The sequence below is a fragment of the Pseudomicrostroma glucosiphilum genome (genome assembly GCF_003144135.1).
Source record: "Pseudomicrostroma glucosiphilum strain MCA 4718 unplaced genomic scaffold BCV69scaffold_19, whole genome shotgun sequence".
Taxonomy (NCBI): domain Eukaryota; kingdom Fungi; phylum Basidiomycota; class Exobasidiomycetes; order Microstromatales; family Microstromataceae; genus Microstroma; species Microstroma glucosiphilum.
The window spans coordinates 171,080-193,099 of record NW_020289931.1 but is presented as its reverse complement, the minus strand read 5'-3'; the positions used below and the strand labels follow the sequence as shown (position 1 = coordinate 193,099).

Genomic DNA, 22,020 nt, shown 5'->3' with positions numbered 1-22,020 from the left:
TGTGCTGGTCGCTTGCCTCCGTTCCGGTTTTCCTCTCCTTTAGCCGTCGCACCCTGTAGCGCTCAGTCGCCTTTGCTCCCACACCTTTGAATACCACACGCTTACTCGTACATGGTGACAAGACTGACCGTCTTCGCCTAGTAGCTCCAACGTCACTCACGACGTTGCAGCACTGTAAGCCGGTAATCGTACCCATCGTGTCCTCACCATTTTCCTCTGCTGCCCTCTCTGAATGGGAGGAAAGAAGAAAGGAAAAAAGCCCCGCGACAGTCAAGGTCGCTTCCTACCAATCACTCCCTCATCCCTGTTCTCTTCTCCTCGAATCAACGATCCAGACGGATACAACAACATTTTCGCACCTTTACGGATGTCAGGAATGGAGCAGGATATCGTTCGAGACGGACAGTCTTCTTCGGGCGAAGATACTCCTCGAGGAGCTCAGCAAGCCATTCCGACTCAGCCTTCCAATGAAGCCAGTTCCTCTACTTCAAATGTTCTCCACGCCATGAATCAAGGCACTCAGCAAGCTGGTCGACCAGTTCCTCCATCTTTCGCTGCGAGGGAGGTCCCCGTCACTGCCCCAACCTCGGCGGCAGGCTTCGCCGGTGCTCCCACGATCTCGATTCAACAGATTCGAGAAGTCATCCAGTCCGAGTTGGCGCACCAGCTACAGGACCTTCGCGGTCGACGATACGAGCCAGAAGTCACACCTGAACGCCGACACATGGACGACATTCTGTGGCAAAGCTCTGCTGAAGTTCAAGAGAGTCGACGACGACATTATCTCAACAGAGGCTACACCATCGAACAAGCCAACAGGTACGTCTACGAGCCAATGGGAGGCACCTCTCAGATGGTGGTTAACCAGCCCAACAGACGCAAGGAATGGCGTGCCAAGGACATCGGCCTTTTCGACGGTATGCCGGCTAATCTGGACAAGTGGCTGAACAAAGTCCAAAGCCTCTGGGACCAAAAGGTGGACCCTCATTGGCGAGAGCCCCTTCTCGAAGAACTTCCCAACTGTATGGTAGGCCTCGCAGATGACTGGTATAGTCAGCAGAAGCTGGAGTTCCGCCAGCGCAACCTTAGCACTTGGGAAGGATGGGTCGCAGCTCTTCGACCAGCGTTCCAGGGCGACATCGCTGAAAAGGAAGCGCAGGCTATCGCACGCAAATGGGAATACAGATCTGAATACGCAGCCGCTTACTTCTTCCAGAAGCATCGAATGATCAAGTCTTGCTGGCCTCACAGGGATCCAGCCAGTATCGCCAGGGACATCTGGAGAGGACTGCCCGAGAGCTACCAAGGAATGATCCGAGAACAATTCTCGGCTAACCCCAATCTCGATACGTTGCTAGAGGAACTCAATCAGTACGAGAACACCTGGAGAAGGCAGGATCTTCGAAATCGTTCTCTGAAGCTGCCAACGGTGAAGGTAGAGTCTTCGGAGACTACCACGACCGCTAGCCATGCGACGACTGAGACGGTGTCGAGCACGAGTAGTCCCAAGGTTGTCAAGCAACGAGAGTCCCTCAAACAATCTTTCGATCCCAAGAATCTCATCTGGGAGAACGGTGTTCAGTGGTATCGTCGACCGGACAACACCAAAATCAAGAGAGATCGACCATGTGGCATCTGCCAAGGCGCACACTTCGACTTCGCACATGACCACGTGACCAAAATCAAGAAAGAAGTTATGGTAATCGACGATGAGCCTTTGGAGTATTTCGCGGGATATCCCATCTACCGAGGAGAGACGATAGACCTTTCGTCAGACGACGGATCATCCCGTACTGCATCCACCCTATCTCCTTCGACATCAAGCTCCAGTGGATCGTTGTCAAACTCCTCCAGCGGGTCGTCTCAGGCGCAACCCATTGACGTGGACGGCGAACTACAGCCGTCAAACTAGACGACCGCAACGTCGCAAAACTAACAGCGAAAGAGCCTCCTGACAAAGTCCCCGTGTTCCTCGTCGATCCCAATCACATTTCCATCGCGATCCCTCATCTTCCAAGTCCACGTCCCACGACGGACACAAAGCAGAAAAAGGAAGTCATCGTCATTCCATCCCCCACAACAATAGGATCCGGTTCATCTCATAGATCATACAAGCCCACAGCAATGCAGCTTCGCATACAAGGTCTCCCCCATCTACAATCGTGTCTACTAGACACAGGCGCAGGACTTTCCGTAATAGACGACGCGCTGGTCCAACATTTGCATCTCAACACGGATTATTCGGTACGATTGGTTGGGATTGGGTCCAAGCCTACTCTAGGACACACCTCCGTCACTTTTGAGATCCCTTCCACGGACGGAGACAAAGAGGTCATACTCCAATTCTGCCACGAATTCCACGTAGTCGTAAATCTCCAGCCTGGCATCATCCTCGGTACCGACTTCATCATCCCGCATGGCATCGACATCCTGGGAAGGAAGAGAGTTGCAGTCTTCCAAGATCGTTACAGATGGAAGATCTGGCCGATGCGCAAAGGCAAGGATAATTCCACGGGAGAAGAGACCTGGGCCCTGGAAGCTCCATCACCAGCAACGCTCATCGCAAAGGAGAGCACTGTGATTCCCGCTAGGACTCACGCTTGGGTTCCCATCACCCCATCCATCACCTTGCCTCAAGAACCGATCACAATTCACCCAGCGATGTGGGAAGGACAACCGTTCGATATCCTGCTCTCGATTCCCGCTATGATCATGTCTCCGAAGCTCACTCACGTCCTGGTAGCAAATCTGGGCACATCAGACGCAGCGATAGCATCGAACTTCCCTCTCTGTCAGGCTTCGACATTGACAGGACCGGAACTTCCCACGGGACAGATCTTCGAGATGAATCCGACTGAGAGATCTAGGCTTACAGATGAAGAAGGTGATGAAGCAGAGCTGCCTTTCTCGTCTAAACATGATCTGGAGGACCAAGATCGTAAGGAGAAACTGGTCGCAGACAACACCAAGAAGGTAGATGACATCTTCAATGTTGGATCGGCCGTCACAGACGAGATCATCACCGTCCTCCGTTCCTTCAAGCACGTCTTCTCCACTGACGGAAAACCGGGTCACGTGACCGACTTCCCTCTTGCGATTCCTCTTCGACCTGATACAACCCTGAAGGCAGAGCCTCCCAGGCGGATTAGTCCTCAGAAACGCGACATCATCGACAAGACCATAACCAAGCTACTGGCCAATGACGTGATCGAGCCCAGCTCGTCAGCCACCTCTTATCCGGTTGTACTCATCAAGCAAGGTGCCAAATGGAGAATGTGTGTGGATTACCGCAACCTCAACGAGGCGACAGTGGAAGATCGATACCCACTCCCCAGAATCGACGACATCTTTGAGTGTCTAGGAAAAGGTCGGGTCTTTTCCTCAGTAGACGCCATCAGCGGGTACCATCAGCTTGACCTCACGCCCGAGGATAGGTGGAAGACGGCGTTCGTCTGCCATCAAGGTCTATTTCAGTACAAGAGAGTTCCATTTGGCCTCAAGAATGCGCCATCTCACTTCCAGCGTTTCATGGACATCCTCCTCGGCTCAATGCGTTGGCAGAATGCGATGGTCTATCTAGATGATGCGGTAATCTTCTCCCCTTCGGCGTCGGTCCATGCGCAAGATCTCAAGTCATTCATGTCGCGATGTGCAGACTATGGCTTGAAACTGTCGCCGGAAAAGTGCTTCTTCGCCGTCAACAGTCTGAATCTGCTAGGCAGACTGGTCACGGTTGATGGAGTGTCCATCATTCCGGATCGGGCCGAAACGATTAGACAGATCGCTCCGCCAAAGACTCTGCATGAAGTCTACAGACTCTTAGGACTGTTCAACTACTATCGACCGTTCATTCCTCGATTTGCAGAGCTTACCGCACGACTGACGGCTAAGACCAAAGGCGTCAGATACGTAGCTAGGCCAGGGAAGAAGAAGCATAAAGTACAGACTGACGACCAGGAATTCAACAGCGCCAAGTCGGTACCCGTCCAATGTGACAAGGAGGACGTCCAAGCTATCAACACCCTGAAAGAGATCCTCTGCAAGCAGACTGTCCTTGCCTATCCTGATCGAGAAAAAGACTGGTTCCTCTACGTCGACGCGTCAAAGGACGCGTATGCAGCGGCCTTGCATCAGCAATTCGACCGACCAGTCCGCGACTCAGACAAGGATGGTGAAGACTCTGACCCCTTAGTCTTACCGGCACAGGTGATGGATATCCCATCGTTCCCAGCTCGAGAGGATGTCGTGACGGCGCAACGGAGCGATCCACTTTGGGCAAGGATCTTGAACAAGCTAGATCAAGGCGAGACGGTGCAAGGCTATACCGTATACCGTGGAGTCCTCACGAGGGTGTCCGACGACACCATCTGTCTGCCAAAAGGCCTAACGAATGAAATTCTCGAAGACGCACACGCAGGTCATGCTGGCATCGCGAGAACGTATTCTCGAATGAGCGCAAAGTACTATCATCCTTCCCTACTGGAAAAGACCACAGCTTTCGTGAAACACTGCCCTACTTGCCTTCGCACCAAGCTGACTGCTCCTACGGGTCGCCTTGATCTGGATGACGACTTCATGGGCATCCCCTTTCACACTGTTTCCGTTGACCTGATGCTCGGAATGCCTGGGACAAAGGACGCATGTCTCATAATCCTGGACGTTTTCTCGAAGCACGTCTTGCTACACCCGATGACGGCAAATGCGACCGCGACTCAGATCTTCCACGCTTTCGAACAACTCGTTCTACGTCGAGGATGGAAACCCTCCCGCATCATCTCCGACAGCGATCAGCGCTTCATTGGGGAAACAGGCAAAGCCTTAGCGAAACGCCTGGGGGCCGAATTAACCCCATCTGCGCCCTACCATCAGGCAGCAAACCCAGTGGAACGGTACGTGCAAACGATCAAGAACTCGCTTATCGCTCTCTGTCTTGATGACGCCCCGGAATCGTGGACGGATCATCTGCTTGCCCTGGAAGTAGCACACAACTCCACCCCGAGTACAGTCACAAAGCTCGCACCGTTCGACATCATCTACGTGGACAGACCTTCTCTGTTGGCGAGACTGACGGATCACTCAGGAGTGGGCTCGATGGATGAGAGGTTCTTCTGCTCGGCAGCAAGGGTTCAGAAGGCAGTCGAAGCGATGAACAGTGCACGTTCCAAGCAGAAAGAACGCTATGACAAACGGCGAAGACCGCTCCCAGACCTCAAAGAAGGAGACCTGGTGATGGTTCGACTCCCAGACCGACCACTCTTTGCCGGCCGAAGACTGCGTACCAAGATTGACGCTCCTCTAGAGGGACCTTACAAGATCAAACGCGTCATTTCGGATCATCGAGTAGAACTCGACCTCCCCCCAGACATGCAGGTGAAACAACCATTTGACGTGTCTCATCTCCAGCTTGTTCCGCCTCCTGAAGAGGACCCTTTCCAGAGGGAGGGTCTCGTAGTCGAATCAGGGACTGGAAGATTCGAACCTCAACGAATTGTTCAAGAAAGGTTCTTCCGCGGTGACAAGCAATACTACGTCAAGTGGCGAGGCAGTTCGCGTCACACCTGGGAATTTGAAGATGATCTCCTTGAACAAGGTTGCGATGAGGTAATTGCTGAGTGGCAAAGCAATCTCGAGGGCCTAGCGACGCCTCCCCTTCCGGCTATCTTCCCGGCTCAGATCGCAGATGCCGAACAGAAGGAGGACGAACAGGACACCAAGGAATCCTCGGTGTGCAGAGACCTGTCCGCTCGAGAGGCGAACTCGCTATCTCCCCCTCGCTTGAGTTGGACTCGCGAAACGCATGGCAAACGATTCCTGGTTCAAGAACGACCGATCGCCTTCTCGTCTCGCGAGACCACTGTCAGTGAGAAGAAGCATGTTGCCATCGAACTCGAAGCTTCAGCTGTTGTCTGGGCCTATCACAAGTTCCTCCCCCTCTTCGAAGGCTGCCGAGTGCATATCATTACCGACCACTCCCCTCTAGTGCAGGTCTTCAAGGGCCCCTCAAGCAAGGTTCATTCAGGGGCGTTGCTTCGAGCAAAACAGAGATTGGCGCCGTATGTCCATCTCCTCACCTTTCACCATCGATCCGGGAAGGCCCACGTCAACGTCGACTCGCTGTCGCGCCTACGACAGATCTCCGAGGATGGCACTCCCGATGTGGAGGCCGAGCCCAAGGTTCCAGATAGTACGTCGGCCATCGCTGCAAGCGAACCCACGAAGGCCAAGCCACAGCCCGAAGACGTTCAGCCTTCGACCTCCAGCTCCAACTCCCCTTCTACCTGAGCACCTCTCTCTACGTCGTAAGGCTCGGCACGTCCTCTACGACTGGTTTAGCTCCAAGCGCATTCCTCACTCATCTTCCTCAGTCGACGCAGATGTCACCTCCCCTTTTTCATCGGCCATCGTCGCCACTACCACGACACTTTCTCATCCCCTTTACCCCTCCTTCATCTTCGTTCGTGGTGGTTCTGGGGGGGGGGGATGTGCTGGTCGCTTGCCTCCGTTCCGGTTTTCCTCTCCTTTAGCCGTCGCACCCTGTAGCGCTCAGTCGCCTTTGCTCCCACACCTTTGAATACCACACGCTTACTCGTACACACATGTCAGCGCCATCCCCAGCAGCCTGGCATGCCGCAGAGAGGGTTGTGCATTACCTCAAGGGCACATTGCACTACAGACTGGTTTACGATGCCGTCGCTGATAACCTAGACGTCTATACTGATGCCTCCTGGGCCAGCGACCCCCACGCAGGTCGCAAAAGCACCTCAGGTTCGGTCGCTTTCCTCTACGGCTGCCCCGTTGCCTGGAAGACAAACCTTCAAAGAGCTGTCTCCCTATCAGCGGTAGAGGCGGAGCTCATCGCAGGATCAGAAGCAGCCAGGGAGGCAGTCTTCATACGCAAGCTTCTACGAGAACTTGGCTTTGACATGCCCGCAACTCTGTTTACTGACAGCCAGGGCTGCGTACAGGTTGCAAAGGACCCAATTCATCATTACAAGCTCAGGCACGTCGACACTCGCTACTTCTACCTTCGAGACTGCGTCCAAGAGGGTGAGATCACCGCAGCATTCACTCCAGGGTCCGCCAACGTCGCAGACGTCCTGACCAAGCCTCTGGGTCGCCACCTCCTCGAACGCCATCGTACAGATCTGCGTTTACGCAGCAGCAGCGTCGAGGGGGGGTGTTGAAGCATCCGTTCCGACCCTTACTTCCGTTCCGTTTGTGCCCTCTGCTTCTCCTATTCGTCGCTTGCTGCTGCTTTTCATCCTGTTCACTTCACTACTACTTCTTCACCTAAAACCTTGCTTTTCGCACCCTAAAATCACTCTCTAACGCCTCCAACGTGACCCCGCTGTGACTTTCGGCTCCGACTTCAACAGATCGGCATTGGAATCAACACTTGCGGGGAATTTAGGCCGCTGAGCCATGAAGCTGGTACCGCGCCTCATTATTCCCCCTTGGCCCCTGATACCTGCTGCCCCTATCTGCATTAGACTTGCTACTCGACACCATCTCCATGACATCTTCCTAGAATTCAGTACCTCGTCCAAGGTGTAGACGACCCTTGCCTCTCTCACCGCCTCTTGCACCATGTCCTTCCTCTTTGCCCTCTCACCCTTCAAGGCTCTCCACCCTTCCTCGCCACCTACCAGCACCACACCCCAAGATCACATCGAAAATCAGGGCAGAAGGAGACTTGCCAGAAGCCACCCCAACTGTACCAGCAGCAATGGCAGTGCAACATTTAGCAGCGGAGGTTTAGCCAGCCCTTTCAAGACACCCTCCAAGTCGTCCTCGGCTGAGAGTAGCATGCGGAATGGGGACGCGGCGGAGAGCAGTGCCATGGCTCAACAGAGGCAGAAGAGGTCTACGAGCACCTTTGAGACCGACTCAGGGTACGAAGGAGATGGCAATGACGATGACCGGCCCCTTGAAAGTGGACAGTCACGTAGGATTCTAGGTATTGGTCAGAAGAGTACCAGAATTGGTGAGCCATCACTACGACTCCCCGGCTTGAGTCGGTACAGCAGGTCGATTGACATTGACATTACATCCTCGGCTCTGCAGACTTTCTCGCACATCTCCCTCACGAGGTCGCCCATTTAATTGTACTTCACCTTCCTGACCATCTAGCTCTGCTCAGTGTCGGCCTCGTCAGCACCGCATGGCGAGCGATAGCAAATGATACGCTTGTCTGGCGAGACTTCTTTCATCGCAATCCAGGTTGGGCGCTCAGAGAAGACTTAGATGTCGAGGAGTATCTGGCAGCAATAGACGAGGAGGATCTGCTCGTGCCCTCGGACCAGCTTGCGGAGCTGCAGAATATGTTCGAGGCTAGAGCAATGGGCTTCGAAGATGTGAGTGGAGGAAGTCTATATAAAACACCCACGAAGGCGCAAAGGGGCAAGAGTCGCTCCGCTGCCTCACAACTCCTCATGGCCACTTCTCCACTGAAGAGCCCAGACTTCGCTGCAGGTCCGTCTCCAGGCCAGCTGAAATGGAGCTTTTCAACGCCAGGGCGGAAGAGGTACGAGGGACACAGCGAAGCGACAGAAGCGCCTCAAGAACGGCTGCTAGATCGACTCGATTGGCGGAGAGTCTACGCTGCAAGATACAGGCTCGCTAGTCGGTTCGGTGAAGTCGGATGGGCTCCAGCGCCTGTCGCTAGTAGGAGCAGTGGGAGCAAGCAGTCAGCCCGGACGAAGAAGCTGAAAGAGCGAGATCGGCAGATTCGAGAAGACTGGGAAGAGGATGAAGACGTTGCATCTGCCGTCTCCTCTCGCGGAGAAGACGAAGATGAGACTACCGACAGCGATGACCCAGAACGCATCGCCCGCCGTGAGGCTGAAGACGAGTCCTTCGTTGCAGCCGCTACCCGCAGTCCCAAGCAGGTCGGCAAGGCAAAGAGCAGTACCCGTGTCCCTCTGAGACCTCAGCTCGCGACCTTTCGTCAACTGGGCTCGCATCTGGACTATATCTACTGCTTGCGAGTGTTCCCCTCCTACCGGTCCTACTCTCCCTGTCCTGGCCAATTTGTCACTGGCTCCAAAGACCACAGAATGCGTGTGTGGGACATCCAGACTGGGAAATGTCTCCACGTGATCAAAGGTCATCAGGGCTCTGTCCTAGCCCTGGACGTAGATGCAGATGGCGAGGTCCTCGTCAGCGGCTCCTCGGACCGGATGCTGGGCATCTGGAGCTGGTTCGGCTGTGCCGAGGCCGTTGCGGCCGCCAAGGAAGGACGGAGCTGGTCCCCTACTCTACTCGATCGGTGGGACTGCCATGTTCCCGTCATGGATGTCCGCCTTACCCCCGACTATCTTGTCCTGGGACTCAAGAATGGCCAGGTACGATCCTATACCCGCAATCCCAACAATCGAGCCGAGTTCAAGAAGTGCGCCGTGTACAAGAAGCAACAGTGTTCCCTCAACGACATGAAAGTGCAAGGACATTTTGTCGCTGCTGGTTTCGCTCTAGGAGCTACGGAGCTCATTGATCTTCGCACGGGGGAGTGTGTAAGGAGTTTCCAGCAATTCAAGGGTGTGGCATGCATCGAATACGATGGGGACATTCTCATCTCGGGTGCTTCCGACGGGATCATCCGCTGTTGGAAAGCCTCGACGGGCCAGCTCCTCATGGTCCTCGGTGGACACGAGCAACTGCCTCGCTCCCTCTTCTTCGACTCGAAGCGCGGTATGCTCATTTCTGTAGGGTACGACGGCATCCTCAACATCTGGGACGTGACGCTGCTCATCGACACGGACCTCGTCGAGGCCTGCGCCTTGGGTGACAGCTGGCACTGTCTTGGAAGGCAATTTCAGAAGCAAAAGAGGTGGGCTGAAGAAGCTCAACAAAGAAAAGACGAGGATATGCTCCGTATCAAGGAACGAGTCGAGGCGCAAGCTGCTCTGGAGCAGGGCACAGGTCAAGGGCGAGGTGTCGATTCGCCTAGCACCTCGTTGACTTTGGCTTCGACTTCGGCTACGAGGACGGGAGGTATTTCCAGTCGCTCCAAGCCTCGAAACACAGCAGCAGTCTTCCCGCGCCCGCACCCGCTCGCAGATCCACCAAAGCCCTACAGGCCTCGCTGGTCTACAAGGCTCTACCACGGGCGAGTAGCACCAGCAGGAACACCCGCTCCCATTCCAGCCGTCCTGCCCGCTAGCCCAGGCCAACGGCATATTCAAGGTCGAGCTGGCACAGCCCCTCCCGGTACCGCACAACCCCCACATCTCCGAGATCACGATGAACCCCAGCAACCCCAGCCCCAGCAGCAGCAGCAGCAGCAGCATCAAATCTTCCACCCTCAATCTCATCCCAATCCATGCCGCTTATTCGATGTAGCCTTTGATGGTAAAAGAATCATCGTCGTTGGTGATTTGCAAGAAGTTTCAGTGTATGAATTCTTGGACAAGGGGGAGAGGGATTGGTTGGGTTGGGAGATTTTCAAATGAGGGAGAGCAGGGGAGTAGAGGAGTCAGTCAGTCATGATCCTACAAGCTCGCTCGCACATAATGTCATCTTTATCCAAACTAACTCAATATCAATATCGTAGACAGCTTATCCCGCTTCATGCATTGTGCGTCGTGCGTCGTGAGCGTGAGTGTGAGTCGTGGGCCTGAGTGAAGTCTGAGGAGGGCGAGGGCGAGGGAAAAGGGCCAACGAGGATGCTAATGGCTATTCAGAGAATACGGTACGCTTCCCGCTCTGACAACGGAAGATCTCAAGGCAAGGCAAGGCAAGGCAAGGCAAGGCAAGGCAAGGCAAGGCAAGGCAAGACAAGGCAAGGCACAAAAGGAGATACATGGCTACATGACCGAACCCTCAATGGGACGGGAAAAAAAGGGACGAGACTGACACTAGAGACAAAGATGGGACATAAAGAGACAGGGCGCAGGGCGCTGGGCGCTGGGTGGGAGCGTGGAGTGGAGTGGAGTGGAGTGGGGTGGAGTACAAGTATGACACAATGAGCTGGAAAGAAGACGGGGGAGACGGTAATAGAAGTGAGGGGGAAGGCACAAGGCAAAAAGGGAGCTTCTGACACTCATGGTCCGGAGGGGCTAGACTGACCTATCCGGTGTCGAGCAGCTCACCTCACCTCACCTCATCTCCCCGTAATCCAAGCACTCCAGCTCTTCTCCCCACCCGCACCTGCACCAGCGCCAGTCGTTCCCCTCAACCTCTCACTTCCCACACCGTCATCTACCGAGCTCTCCATCTCTTCACCATCCACAAGCTGGTAGCTCCCACTCAAGTCCTGCTTACCAGCGCCGACGCCTGCGGCGGAGCGAGTCCGAATCTTTCGTCCCGCAGCACGAGTATGTGCGTGAGCGTGAATGTCGTCTTCGTCGTCTTCTTCAGACCAGTCGCTAGAGGGAGTGTCACGACCTGCTGCTGCTGCTGTTCCGCTGGGTGGGGCAAGACGGGCAGAAGAGCGTGTAGCGGCTGTGCCAGTGGCTGTTGAGCGTGCGAGATTGGCGCGGGAGCGTGTCGTAGGCATTCCCGTCCGTGCCCCAGACGCCTTGGCTTTGGCCTTTGTGTCCATCTCGGGCGAGTCAGTCGATGCGAGCTTGATCGAAGCGCCAGATGGAGGCTGAGTACCAGTAGCGTGGGCGGCTTGCGCTGCTGCCTTGTCCATTGCGCTCACCACTCCAGCGGCAGCGAGGGGTCCGTAATGCTTCAGGAGACCAAAGAGCTGCGATGCGCCTCCGCTCGCAGGATTGTGTAGCGTAGGAGGTGTCTGTGTTGGGCCTGGCTCGGACATATGTGTAGATGACGAAGGGGCAGAGTCGGGAGCCATCTAAATCAGGAGGCCAGGTTGAGGAGAAGTGACGGTCAGTGGCGATTGCTTTGAGCAAGCGAAAGGGGTTGCGTGGGGGCTACTCACTGCTGCTCCTAGGATGGCTGAGCGCAGTTGCTGCCATATGGTCATGATCCAATTCCCTGCCACTTCGCTCGCCCTCCGTCTGGCCGAGGCGAGGGCAACGTCGATGTCACCTTCGTGAGTGCGCAAGAAAGGTCCTAGGTAGTTAGTGTAGAGTAGCGTCGCGCCCTGGGTGAGGAGAGGGTGACGGAGTGGAGAAGGTAGTGTACATAGGTGAGCGTCGCAGCCATTGTGAGTATCTCTTTCTACCCTATTCACCCTAGTCTGTGGTAGTACGAGCCATAGTGTGAATGCGAGCTTGGCGATTGTGTAGAAGGGCAGCCTATGCGTGGGTAGAGAGGCAAAGGCGTGCATATAAGTAAGCCCTCTTTCGACCCCCACTGAGCTCCATCATCATTGCCCAATCAAACTCACCAACTCCAAGCCCACTCTCCCCAACCTTCCACAATCTGCATCGCTCCCACCACACTCCAATACATCAACCACGTCTCCAATTCAGCCATTTCCGTCCTCTCTTCCCCAGTCACACTCCTAGCCAATCCACCTCCTGCTCCTGTAAAGGAGGATTGGTGGGAGGAAATGGCCTTGTAGGAGGCATAGAGGGGGTAGAGGTAGGTGATGGTGTGGTGCACCAAGGTGAAGGGGAGGGAAATGACGAACATGGTGAGTGGTGGTGGTGAAGGAGAGGGGTACGGAGCCTGAGGCAAAGGAAGCGTTGTGCGCCAAGGTAGGGGAGCCGGAGAGCCGAGAGCCGTTCCTTTGGGACAGAGGACTCAAGCGATGTTTCGACGCTGAGAGATGTACAAAGCGGCTTGTATGCCTGTATCGACTCTACTCGGGGTCCTGTCGAGTCGTGGAGATTACTGGCCTATGTCGTTGGCCTTTGCAGTTATCTCTGTAGCTCGCTTGCTCGGCGGGAGGAGATCGGGATAGGAGAGCTTGGTTGAGAGCCAGCAGAGCGTATGGTAAGGTGGACAGCGCCCCCCTGTGATAGCGGGCGTAGTACCTGCTAAGTGAGCAAGAAGGTGATGAGCTTGGCAGCGCCCACTGACCGTCTAAGAAGATGGCAACGTAGGTTGAATGGGTACTGAGATGGGGTCTGGCTGAGCGTGAGCGTGAGCGTGCGAGTGCGTGTGTGCGTCTGATCGGCAGCGGGACCAAATTTTAGATTGGCCCATGTTCGGGGGTGCGGGTGGCTGCCTGCCGTGGCTGGGTGGCTGCTGCCCCTTTGCTCTTTGCTCCTTTGCTGCTGCACCAACCCCGGCCCGCCACGCTCCTCTCCTCTAGTGCCTCACCTCGTCCGCACGGATGCGCTCAGATCACCTCTGATTGCACATCCCCCGCCTCGTGCGGAAGCGGCGAGAGGGTCTGGAGTGGACGTAGATGTAGACGCAGAAGCAGACACTGACACTTCTTCCACGCACTACCTGCGCTGCGCCATCGTCAGACGAGTGAGAGCAGCAGAATCAGGATCGTTGACATTCGGGGAAAGCACAACAAAGTCAAATCAGGTCAGGCCGGGTCGGATCAGGTCTGCTAGTGGTACATGTAGTCGCGGCGCGCAGGAGAGAAAAGGTGGGGCAGTGAGAAGAGAAATGCTCGGCTGAGGCTTTCACCCATCCATCAGCCCATCTCAGTCGACGTCGCTCAGCTCAGAATCCTCTCCCTCGTCTCCAGCTGCAGCCGCGGGCTTCTTGGCGCCCCTCAACTTGGCAAGCGCAGCCCTCCTCTCGGCCCTCCGCTCGTTCCTCCTGATGGCGGCCACGCGGGTACGTGCTCCCCTTCCCTCCTCATCGGCCCCTTCAGGAACCTCCTCATCCTCGCTTACTTCACTCTTCTCCGAGCTGCTCGCATCCGATTCTGAGCCAGAACCGCCCGAGGCATCCTCATCGTCACCGCCAGTGGTCTTCTTGCTCAGCCTCTTCCTCTTCTTTGCACTACGCCGCGCTGCCTTCTTGGCCGCGGCATCGATGGAGGACGGTTTCCTCTTGCGCTCACCCGGCGCCTCCTTGGGTCCTCCACCTGCGTTAGCGGCTCGGCGCCTCTCTGCCTTGGCAATCTCCGCTTCGATGCTGTCCACGATTGACTGAGGAAGCCAGACGCTGCTATAGATTTCCTTTTGCGCCTGAGGGCTGGGCAGGGGCTTCAGACCCGTGTCAGAGGGCACCTTGAATGTACCTGGGTAAGCCTCCAGACGCCAATTGTGCCTCGCAGACTTGTGCTTGATCACCAGCTGCGTCAACTCCGAGAGGGTATAGAGATTCTCACTAGCACCCTGACTGGAGCCGTCCCGGACCGTCTTCAGACGCCCTGCAAGGTAGTAGAGCAGCCCAACGTTCTTCTCTGTAGAGATGCAGTCGATGAAGAATTGCAGGTAGGGCACGAATTCCTTGATCGAGTCAATCGAGTCGCGCGCAAAGTCCGGGTGGTGTGAAAGGAGATGAACGTACCGACAGACGGTCATTTCGGCTTGCTTCAGGCGAACGTCTGCGGGCAGACTTGCGAAGCGGCTGGCCCACGCAGCTACCATTTGCGGATTCTCCTCTTCAGGATCAATCGCTGCCACGAAGGGGATGGCATTGTACCGCGGAGCCAGGCGACGACGAGTACTGAGAGGCTTATTCAGCTCCAAGAGAATCTTGTGCAGGAATTGATTACGCACTTGGTACGAAGGGTCTTGCACAACCAATGCCAAATTGATGAAGTCCCTCTGGATCGCCTTGTCCCCAGCAGGCAGTGCCGCCAGCTTTAGCACGCACAAGGCAGCCTTCAGACGCAGTCGCGCCTTGATGGCTGGAGGCGTGTTCATAGCTCTTGTCTCTCCACTGTCCAACGCTCGAAATAGCAGGCGGAAGACGGGCACCGTCACCTCGGCTACTTTGTCGCCCTCGGGGCCCATACTAGCGATACCACGCTTGGTCAAAATGTCGAGACCGAGTAGCTTGGCCTTGACGGAGTCCTCCATCTTGCTGTCGCTGACCCAGTCATCCTCCTCTGAATAGGCGGACAAGATCTGTTCCGGCCAATCCTTACCCAGGTCTTTGAGAACTTCTTTGAGGATGGTGTCCCAGACATTTTCTGCCAGAGCAGGTGCATGCTTGATGAATTGACCCAAGGCTCCCAGGTCGCACACCAGCTGCAAAGGTCGAGCCGTCTTGATACGAGTCGTCAGCTCGCTGAGAAGCTCCTCAATGTGCCTGCCTGCGCCCGAGATGTCCTTGTGCGACAGCGCAAGCAGACGGGCAGCGTACTTGGCCTGCAGGGAAGTGCCCTGTCTGACAAAGAGGGCCAGGCGTTCCAGTGCCCTTGTGTCTAGTGTCAACTGCCGGCCGGACCGCTTCACAGCACAGAGACCGCGTAAGGTAGCTTCAGTCAGAGCCGCCTCGCCCTCTTCCTGCAGAGACCGGATCAGGTCGCTGACGTGTGGGTAGTACATTTCGGGCGATGATTTTGAGATGAAATCGAGTGTCTTGCCGGCGCTGATCTTGAATGCCTCCATATCGGACAGAGAGCTCAGAGCTGGGCCTTGAGACTGACTGGCGGCTGTAGATGCGACTGAATCGCGGGTTGAGCTTGGACCAGCTTGAGATCCGATTTGTGAGTCTCGCCATTGCGACTTTCCGGACGAAAGTCGCTTGAGCAGAGTTGGTACCGAGTATCGGTTGACGAATGGGTATGAAGCAATCTGCACGAAAGCAGTCATCGTAGGCAAGAGCTTCTCATCGGCTGCCTCTACCCTTCGGAGCGCTTCTGTACGAGCCTTCAGATACGATTTGAAGTCCGTGTTAGGATCGACGCAAGCTCTGAGTAACCTGAAGATACGGGTGTCGTTGGTCTTTGCAAACGCCAACAAGTCATGCGTTGCCTTCTCCCCATTCGGCATCAAAATCGCGCTTCCACGCAAGGATGCCTTGAGCTTCGCCAAAGTTTCCGCTTCCTTCTCAGTCATGACGCCGCCATTGTAGGCCTCGCATGCTTCAATGAAAGGCAGGTATGGCTTGCGAGTGTGAGGTGTCTGCATATTGTTGAGCTTGTTGAAGAGCGCTTTGAGGTTCTGCTCATCTAAATTCTTCATGACCATCAAGAGGCGGTTCACCCACGCCCCTTCGTCCTCTGGTCGAGCCGGTAACGGCAAGATGTGCTTCTCAAAGGCTGCAATCATCGGTACGATGGGCTTGGAATCGACCGTCTCCACAATGCTCGACCTGAGCATAGCACTGGGGATCCAGGCGAAGTGTTTTGTTGCAGCTGGGTCGTGGTTCTCAATCTCCGGGTATGCCAGGCTGTACAGCCTACCCAGAGCCTCTTGCGCTTCAGCTCGCACCGCAAGGCGGCGGTCTCGTAGTCGTTCCGCTACTCTGATGAGGATGTCTCTGTCGAGATGGTGTAAGACTGTCTCGTAATCGAGCGTGCCAATGACTCGCACGAGAGTTGCGCGAACTCGCTCGTCTGGGTCCTGTAGCTTTTCAGTGAGAACAGAGGTGACATCTGCCCTCAGTTCAGAATGATTCGCCAGTAGGCCGCTCAGCGATTCGATCCACAAGACTCGCATAGATGATACTTTGTCTCTCGAACGTCCCAGCCAAGCTCGCCAAGCACTTGGGTACGTGGCAGCCAGGGAGACGCTCGTCTTCTCACCAATCATCTGACCAAGTGTGCGAATTGCAATCTGTCGAACCAGAACATCCTCAGCTGTCAGCTCCTGCTCAAGGATTGCAACGACGTTGAGCAGAAGGGCTGGAACAGTACGGTTGATCTGAGCGATGAGAGCATGCGAGGCTTGCAATTCCTTCTCTCGCTCCTCCATGTCTTCCTCGCTTGAGGCTGCTACGATGTTCTCGCTGAAGTACTGTGCCACATGACTCTGAAGACGATCGCTGCTTGACGTGCTGATCTGAACGGTCAGCTGATGAGCTGAAGGCGTCATTTTGGCCGATCTCCTGCTAAAGTTGGACAACAGAATGTCGAGCACTTCAGAAGGCAGCGTCTGACATTCATCGACCATCTGCGAGAGGATGTCAGCGAGAGATAGCTCCATGTTCTTTGTCATGTCAGGTCTGGAGCAGTATCGAGGACGTTCTAGCGTCAGCGGAAGAAGGCTGCGCATGGGCTCTGAAATCTTTCACTCACCTGACGACATCGTAGAGCCTCTTAAACCAGTCCACCATGAGCTCTTCCGCCTTGTTGAGGTCAGTGACGAGCGCAATGCTTTTTGCTTTGCTCAAGCTGTCCAACAGCCAGGTATAGTCGGAGTAATAAGGGCCATTGGGTGCCGAAAGACCGGATTTGGGACTGGTCAGCTCGAGGAGGAAGAACTGGAACATGTCCTGTAAGTTCGGCGGGAAGGAAGCGTCAGTGGTAGGGCTGAGCACTCAGCATTACGAGGCAGAGCTCACTCACCTGTAGGTCATTTGCAGAGAAAGGAGCATTGGGCGCTGACAGCCTGAGGATATCGGCAAGGCAACAAGCAGTCGAAGCCCTGACTGCCTTATCCTTGTGCAACATTAGCTGCTGTGAGCATAGCTGAGTGTGCACATCGCCTAGAGCTGCCAGATCTAGCTCTTGAGCAAGATGCGTCTGTATGATCTACGGAGAGCGAAGGAAAGTTCTGTTAGCTCCATGCTCTCCGTACTGCCCGCTTTCTTGACGCGAGTCGAGGAAGTCCCGGCTCACCTTGAGCTTCTTTAGCAGTACATCAGTTGACTGTCCTCTGACCGTAAGTTTGAGCGTATCCGCCTGGATTCGGGCAGACGCCCTGCCTGTTTGCGAAGGCATCGCTGGACAAGTCAAATCGTATAGGCTGAAGTTTCGATGAGCAGTCCGATGAGCAGAGGATGTCGAAGGAGAGGCGGATACAGGGTGTGTGTGAGGGCAACGAGGGAAGGGTCAGACACGCGGTCGGCGCGTTCGCGTCGCCCTTTCCGCCTCAGCCAATATCTGAGTTCTAAAATTTGGCGCTCCTCGAAGCTGGGGCCATGATCACTGCTTCCTTCGCTGCACACCAGCCGAGACGTGCCTATATGCCATCATCGCTTGCCCTTTGAGCGATGCTCCTCCAGAGTCTGGTTCTGTCCATTTCAGTCTAGCGATCTCTCTCCTCTCTCATGATGCGGAGCAGCAATCAACAGTCATTTCGTCATATTCAACGCCTCTGTCTTCTTCTGCTCACCATCCCTTCATATGCTCACGCATTTCCCAGTTTCAGGCCAGCCTCACCTCCGTCAGCACCTTCTGAAGCCTTTCTCGACGCACTGGCGCAACAGAGAGAAACAATCGTAGACTCCGGTAAGCTGAATAGACAGAGCACTCGCGGAACTTCTTTTCTGTCACCCAAGCACTTCCCTGCCTGGAGAGTCGCAACGGCTCATACATTCTGACCCTTGCACGTACTTGTAACAGAAGCACTAGGCCTGACTTCCGCAGAGCGCCGTCTCATCTTCAGAAGCGAACGTAGTCTGGCAAGCTATTCTCGTCGATCGGACTGCTCGAATGCTGTAGCTACCTCGTTACAGAAGCGGTGCGGTGATGAGCTCGAGGATTCGGATGATGAGAGGATAAGAGGTGAGAGGTGTCGATGGACCTTATATGCGCTGCGACAAGATAGCAGCTGACACCGAAGGTGTTTGTATGCTGGCAACAACAGCTGCAATCGCCCTCACTAAGTGCGACTTGGCCACTGCAGGACAGACGCCGCCGTTGGAGTGCTCGGGTATTCAGCCTTCGCAAGGGATGGGCGTTGAGAGAAATCCCGCAAGCCCTTGTGTCGCAGCCCTTTCACGCTCGCCTCAACATTGGTCTACCTACTCTGGCTACTTACGCGAGATACCAATGCTATGCTTTGCCCTCAGAAGGCAGTTGGAGGTCGACACCGTGAGAGAGATCTATGTCAACATCAGCCAAGAGAAGATATCCATACTGAAGGTGCTGAAGAAAGGCGCCGAAGGAGCTTTGCAACGAGACCAAGACCAGGAGGTCAAGTTGGCAGAATTCATCGATCACATGAAGACTGCGACGTATGAGCTAAACAAGGATCTCTTCGCTACGGTCAGATCTATCAGAATGGTCTCACAGGAGGTGACTGACCTCGTGCAAAGCTCACGAGCGAGCGAGGAGTTCATGGTCGCTGTTGAGCAGGTAGTGGCTCTGGCACAAGAAAGGATCGAGCAGGCTGCGTCCAAGACCAGCAAAGATACGGAGCTGCACCTCAGCAAGTCTCTCGACCCGCTTCTAGCGAGATTGGCGGCCGAGCAGTCATTAGCTCTTGCCGACAGCGCGACACACTTTGCCTCAAGACTTGACACTGCATTGGATAGCATGCGGCACCGCTTCGACGACGCCGTAAAGCAGCTTTACGACTCTCTGGGTCCTGTCAAGGAGCTGTCGAGTATCGTGCCTCAATCGCAGATGATGATGGATCAGGTCTGGAGTAGTTTCAAGCAGGTCGTCGATAGCGTATCACCGCTCCTTACACAGGTCGACAAGCTCAGCGATCTGCAGAATGAGCTTTCCATCAGAGAGCAGGTCAGGGCTACCAATCTGTCCGCCCTTCTAGACAGGATCGAGGTTGCACATACTCGCGAGCTGGATCTGTACGCCAGACGAGAAGAGGAGAGGTCGAGAGTATCAATGCGGCCCATGGGTCTGGTGGAATTCATGACCTCACTTTTGCTTGGGGACACAATGTCTCCCCACAGCATGGGAGAGGGATCTATCTCAAAGCTAGGCAGCATCGACGATTGGCGTCCATCGATCATCGGACATCTCTTGCGAACCCTTCCACTCTCAAGTCCTGCAAGCATAATGCTCCTCCGTGGCTGTCTAACCACCCTGATCGTAGTGATCAAAGTAGCCTGGTCAGCCCTGTGTCTTATGCTGGTAAGCACCGCGGTGGACTGAAGTGTCTGAAGGAAGTTTTCGACTGATTCATCTTTCCAATGTCTCACGAGAATCTGCAGTCCCTAGCCATGCTCCTCGCGGCGCTCTCCACTCGTCTGTTCGCCCCATTGCTCAGAAAGGGCTGGGCGATCGTTCAAGCACCAGCACGGCCAGCGACTGAAACCGCTGAGGAGCGAAGCCCTCAAAGAGGTCAGACCACGACAGTGAAGCAGGAGCCAGTGACCTGCGCCCCCGCAAAGCCGTATACATGGCAGACGGTCCCAGATCGGCCCGCTGCAAAGTCTCCTCTGGATCTCCCACCGTACAGAGCAGCCCTGGAGCACGAGCGCGATCTGGGCGAGACAGATCCCAGAGATAGGTTCGCAAGCCCAACACGAAGGAGGGGAGGGTGGAAGAGGAGCAGTAGTGCTCCCTTGTAGACCGGGCGAGACACTCAAAAGCGACAATTGTGGGGCAATTATTTGACATTGTGAAAAGGGAAGAGGACGTAAAGGTGTCACAGTGCGATTGACAGGCGAGCCGGGAAAGACGAGTGTTGCGTACGGTGCTGAATGGACGACTCTAGATTCGAGGTGACAGGAAGAGGGGCCGGCCTACATGCCGTACATACCCGTACCGTCTCGCACTTTTATCGCAAGGGACGACAGTGTCAAGCAGGAAATCGTTCTCCCTGTCAGTAATTGTCGCATTCGATACCCTTGATCAAGCAGATGACACTCACTTTTAGCTACATCGCTCGCGCTCATGTGCATCTTCTGGCTCTGGAAAAAGTCTTCAAAGAGCCTAGTCGCCTCTGCCTCTCCCCTCGGCGAAGCCGCATTTCCTCCATGACCAGGGCTTGCCAGCATGGGATTGTCTGCACCGCTTCCGCTCGAGCCCAGTACGGCAGGACTGCCCTGTGATAGGACGTGAGCGTCAATAGTTCTCTTGATGTCATCCCAGAACTCGACGCTGTTGATCTTGGCATAGTGCAGTCGACTGATGCCGCCACCTGCGGGACTGGAGGGACTGCCGTGCATGTCTACGTTGCTCAGGGTTCCGCCGGGTTGGGCAGAGGGTGTAAGGGGACGTGGAGCGCCAGCGTGGGCGCGACCGGAGAGGGTCTCGTCGTCCGTTGTGAGAGTGAGCTCTGGGATGGAGACGTTGGAGGTGGAGCGGTTGTGTTGGAACTTGGACGAGGTGGAGCGAGAGCGGGTGGGCGGGGTCTTGGGAAGGAGCGAGGAAGGCATGGTTGATGTCGAGGTGGAGGCGGGTGTGGGAGCTGGAGCTTCGGCGGGGGCGGCGGGGGCTGCGAATGAGTCTGACGCAGGCTTGGAGCCGGACAGTGCTTCGTATTGCTGTTCATGGGAAGGCGTGGAGAACGTGGGTTAGGCTTTAAGTAGGTGACTGCAAGCGCAGGCTGAGGAGCTGCTTGGTCGGTACCACTCACAGCTGGTGTGTAAGTCTTTTGCGAGAAGGCATGCAGCTGAGCGATTTGGTCTTTAAGTAGATCATTGACTGAGGGTGATGGAAGACGAAGGCCGGTGGAGAATACATATAGGGGTTTCAGTATCATTCTGCGCCGCGGGCCGACCAAGAGGGGTAGGAAAGAATGGCGGGCTGTCGTTCTACGGGAGCTTGGCGCTAAGGGTACTCACCCATCCTGTGTCGCTTCAATGTCGGCAGTCTATCATGGCACAGAAGGCGGAGGGAAATGAATAGTGTCAATGAATGCTTCATCTGCGCTGAAGCAAGTATTGGCATAAAGCCATGCTCTGGTCACTCACCCTTGGAATGCTGGGGATACAATGATGACATCGAATGCCTGGGTGGGGGAAAGCGAGACATATGCCAATCATGTCAGCTCGTCTGTAGTGCAGAGAGCCATGAGCTTCCTTGTGAATGGTTCTCACCTGGCCACATCCTCCGGACACGTCTGACACGACTAGTGTCTTTACATCTTGGACCTTCTCGCGGATAATGGCTTCTAGCTCCTGCGAGTTCATCAGGGGCGACGGTAAGCGAGTGCGAGATGCAGAAGAAGAGGATGGATCCGAGAAGGCGAGATGGCTGTCTTGTAAATTCTCAAGGAGGAACTCTGGCTATGCAGCTATAAGATGGTGATGAGCGCAGGTGGTGTTGGGAAGCGTTGGCTGTGGTACGGGCCTTGATGGATTTCCAACGTGAGGTGCCTGCGCCCCGCCTGCCCGCGTGGCTGCCTCCACGCCTTGGCCCTGGCTGGGCTCAGCTGTGCGTGGCTGCTT

At 55.3% G+C, this 22,020-nt stretch overlaps 7 protein-coding genes across 7 annotated transcripts; 4 read left to right on the top strand and 3 right to left on the bottom strand.

Annotated features, from left to right (window-relative positions):
* Positions 1–1,024: 1,024 nt before the first annotated feature.
* On the top strand, positions 1,025–1,390 carry BCV69DRAFT_253506 (hypothetical protein; the record flags this gene model as incomplete). Its single annotated transcript, XM_025490522.1, has 1 exon — positions 1,025–1,390. A coding segment is annotated over one exon (366 nt), but the record flags the coding sequence as incomplete, so codon positions are not given.
* Positions 1,391–7,362: 5,972 nt separating this feature from the next.
* Positions 7,363–10,558, top strand: BCV69DRAFT_89274 (WD40 repeat-like protein). The gene is made up of 2 exons (XM_025495616.1): positions 7,363–7,984; positions 8,065–10,558. The coding sequence occupies exons 1-2, from the start codon at positions 7,588–7,590 to the stop codon at positions 10,449–10,451; spliced, it is 2,784 nt and encodes a 927-aa protein (XP_025345112.1). The 5' UTR covers positions 7,363–7,587; the 3' UTR covers positions 10,452–10,558.
* BCV69DRAFT_89349 (hypothetical protein) lies at positions 10,559–11,034 on the top strand. Its single transcript, XM_025495617.1, has 2 exons — positions 10,559–10,875; positions 10,963–11,034. Exons 1-2 carry the CDS (start codon positions 10,665–10,667, stop codon positions 10,965–10,967), a joined length of 216 nt encoding a protein of 71 aa, XP_025345111.1. The 5' UTR covers positions 10,559–10,664; the 3' UTR covers positions 10,968–11,034.
* On the bottom strand, positions 10,861–12,716 carry BCV69DRAFT_89220 (hypothetical protein). The gene is made up of 4 exons (XM_025495615.1): positions 12,296–12,716; positions 12,140–12,203; positions 11,885–12,049; positions 10,861–11,797 (listed from the first exon to the last, which is right to left on the bottom strand). The coding sequence occupies exons 1-4, from the start codon at positions 12,541–12,543 to the stop codon at positions 11,102–11,104; spliced, it is 1,173 nt and encodes a 390-aa protein (XP_025345110.1). The 5' UTR covers positions 12,544–12,716; the 3' UTR covers positions 10,861–11,101.
* Positions 12,717–13,302: 586 nt separating this feature from the next.
* BCV69DRAFT_295607 (hypothetical protein) lies at positions 13,303–17,745 on the bottom strand. The gene is made up of 4 exons (XM_025493917.1): positions 17,555–17,745; positions 17,282–17,467; positions 17,012–17,208; positions 13,303–16,938 (listed from the first exon to the last, which is right to left on the bottom strand). The coding sequence occupies exons 1-4, from the start codon at positions 17,654–17,656 to the stop codon at positions 13,515–13,517; spliced, it is 3,909 nt and encodes a 1,302-aa protein (XP_025345109.1). The 5' UTR covers positions 17,657–17,745; the 3' UTR covers positions 13,303–13,514.
* Positions 17,746–17,854: 109 nt separating this feature from the next.
* Positions 17,855–20,074, top strand: BCV69DRAFT_89183 (hypothetical protein). The gene is made up of 3 exons (XM_025495614.1): positions 17,855–18,166; positions 18,281–18,442; positions 18,525–20,074. Exons 1-3 carry the CDS (start codon positions 17,986–17,988, stop codon positions 19,775–19,777), a joined length of 1,596 nt encoding a protein of 531 aa, XP_025345108.1. The 5' UTR covers positions 17,855–17,985; the 3' UTR covers positions 19,778–20,074.
* On the bottom strand, positions 20,074–21,916 carry BCV69DRAFT_89148 (bola-domain-containing protein). Its single transcript, XM_025495613.1, has 5 exons — positions 21,670–21,916; positions 21,544–21,581; positions 21,415–21,443; positions 21,207–21,274; positions 20,074–21,114 (listed from the first exon to the last, which is right to left on the bottom strand). The coding sequence occupies exons 1-5, from the start codon at positions 21,760–21,762 to the stop codon at positions 20,371–20,373; spliced, it is 972 nt and encodes a 323-aa protein (XP_025345107.1). The 5' UTR covers positions 21,763–21,916; the 3' UTR covers positions 20,074–20,370.
* Between the last annotated feature and the right edge of the window lie 104 nt (positions 21,917–22,020).

Bases quoted from the DNA above. Each gene is read 5' to 3' on its own strand.
- BCV69DRAFT_295607 (XM_025493917.1), bottom strand. From the start codon at position 17,656: ATGCCTTCGCAAACAGGCAGGGCGTCTGCCCGAATCCAGGCGGATACG. The intron at 17,468-17,554 runs GTGAGCCGGGAC...CGCTCTCCGTAG, and splicing joins TACTGCTAAAGAAGCTCAAG to ATCATACAGACGCATCTTGC. The intron at 17,209-17,281 runs GTGAGTGAGCTC...CCGAACTTACAG, and splicing joins TCTCTGCAAATGACCTACAG to GACATGTTCCAGTTCTTCCT.
- BCV69DRAFT_89148 (XM_025495613.1), bottom strand. From the start codon at position 21,762: ATGAACTCGCAGGAGCTAGAAGCCATTATCCGCGAGAAGGTCCAAGAT. The intron at 21,582-21,669 runs GTGAGAACCATT...TCCCCCACCCAG, and splicing joins TGTCCGGAGGATGTGGCCAG to GCATTCGATGTCATCATTGT. The intron at 21,275-21,414 runs GTGAGTACCCTT...CATCACCCTCAG, and splicing joins ATTGAAGCGACACAGGATGG to TCAATGATCTACTTAAAGAC.
- BCV69DRAFT_89183 (XM_025495614.1), top strand. From the start codon at position 17,986: ATGATGCGGAGCAGCAATCAACAGTCATTTCGTCATATTCAACGCCTC. The intron at 18,167-18,280 runs GTAAGCTGAATA...TACTTGTAACAG, and splicing joins AGAAACAATCGTAGACTCCG to AAGCACTAGGCCTGACTTCC. The intron at 18,443-18,524 runs GTGAGAGGTGTC...TGGCAACAACAG, and splicing joins GGATGATGAGAGGATAAGAG to CTGCAATCGCCCTCACTAAG.
- BCV69DRAFT_89274 (XM_025495616.1), top strand. From the start codon at position 7,588: ATGTCCTTCCTCTTTGCCCTCTCACCCTTCAAGGCTCTCCACCCTTCC. The intron at 7,985-8,064 runs GTGAGCCATCAC...TCGGCTCTGCAG, and splicing joins TCAGAAGAGTACCAGAATTG to ACTTTCTCGCACATCTCCCT.
- BCV69DRAFT_89349 (XM_025495617.1), top strand. From the start codon at position 10,665: ATGCTAATGGCTATTCAGAGAATACGGTACGCTTCCCGCTCTGACAAC.
- BCV69DRAFT_89220 (XM_025495615.1), bottom strand. From the start codon at position 12,543: ATGTTCGTCATTTCCCTCCCCTTCACCTTGGTGCACCACACCATCACC. The intron at 12,050-12,139 runs GTGAATAGGGTA...CTCCTCACCCAG, and splicing joins TCGTACTACCACAGACTAGG to GGCGCGACGCTACTCTACAC. The intron at 11,798-11,884 runs GTGAGTAGCCCC...CTCCTGATTTAG, and splicing joins CAGCCATCCTAGGAGCAGCA to ATGGCTCCCGACTCTGCCCC.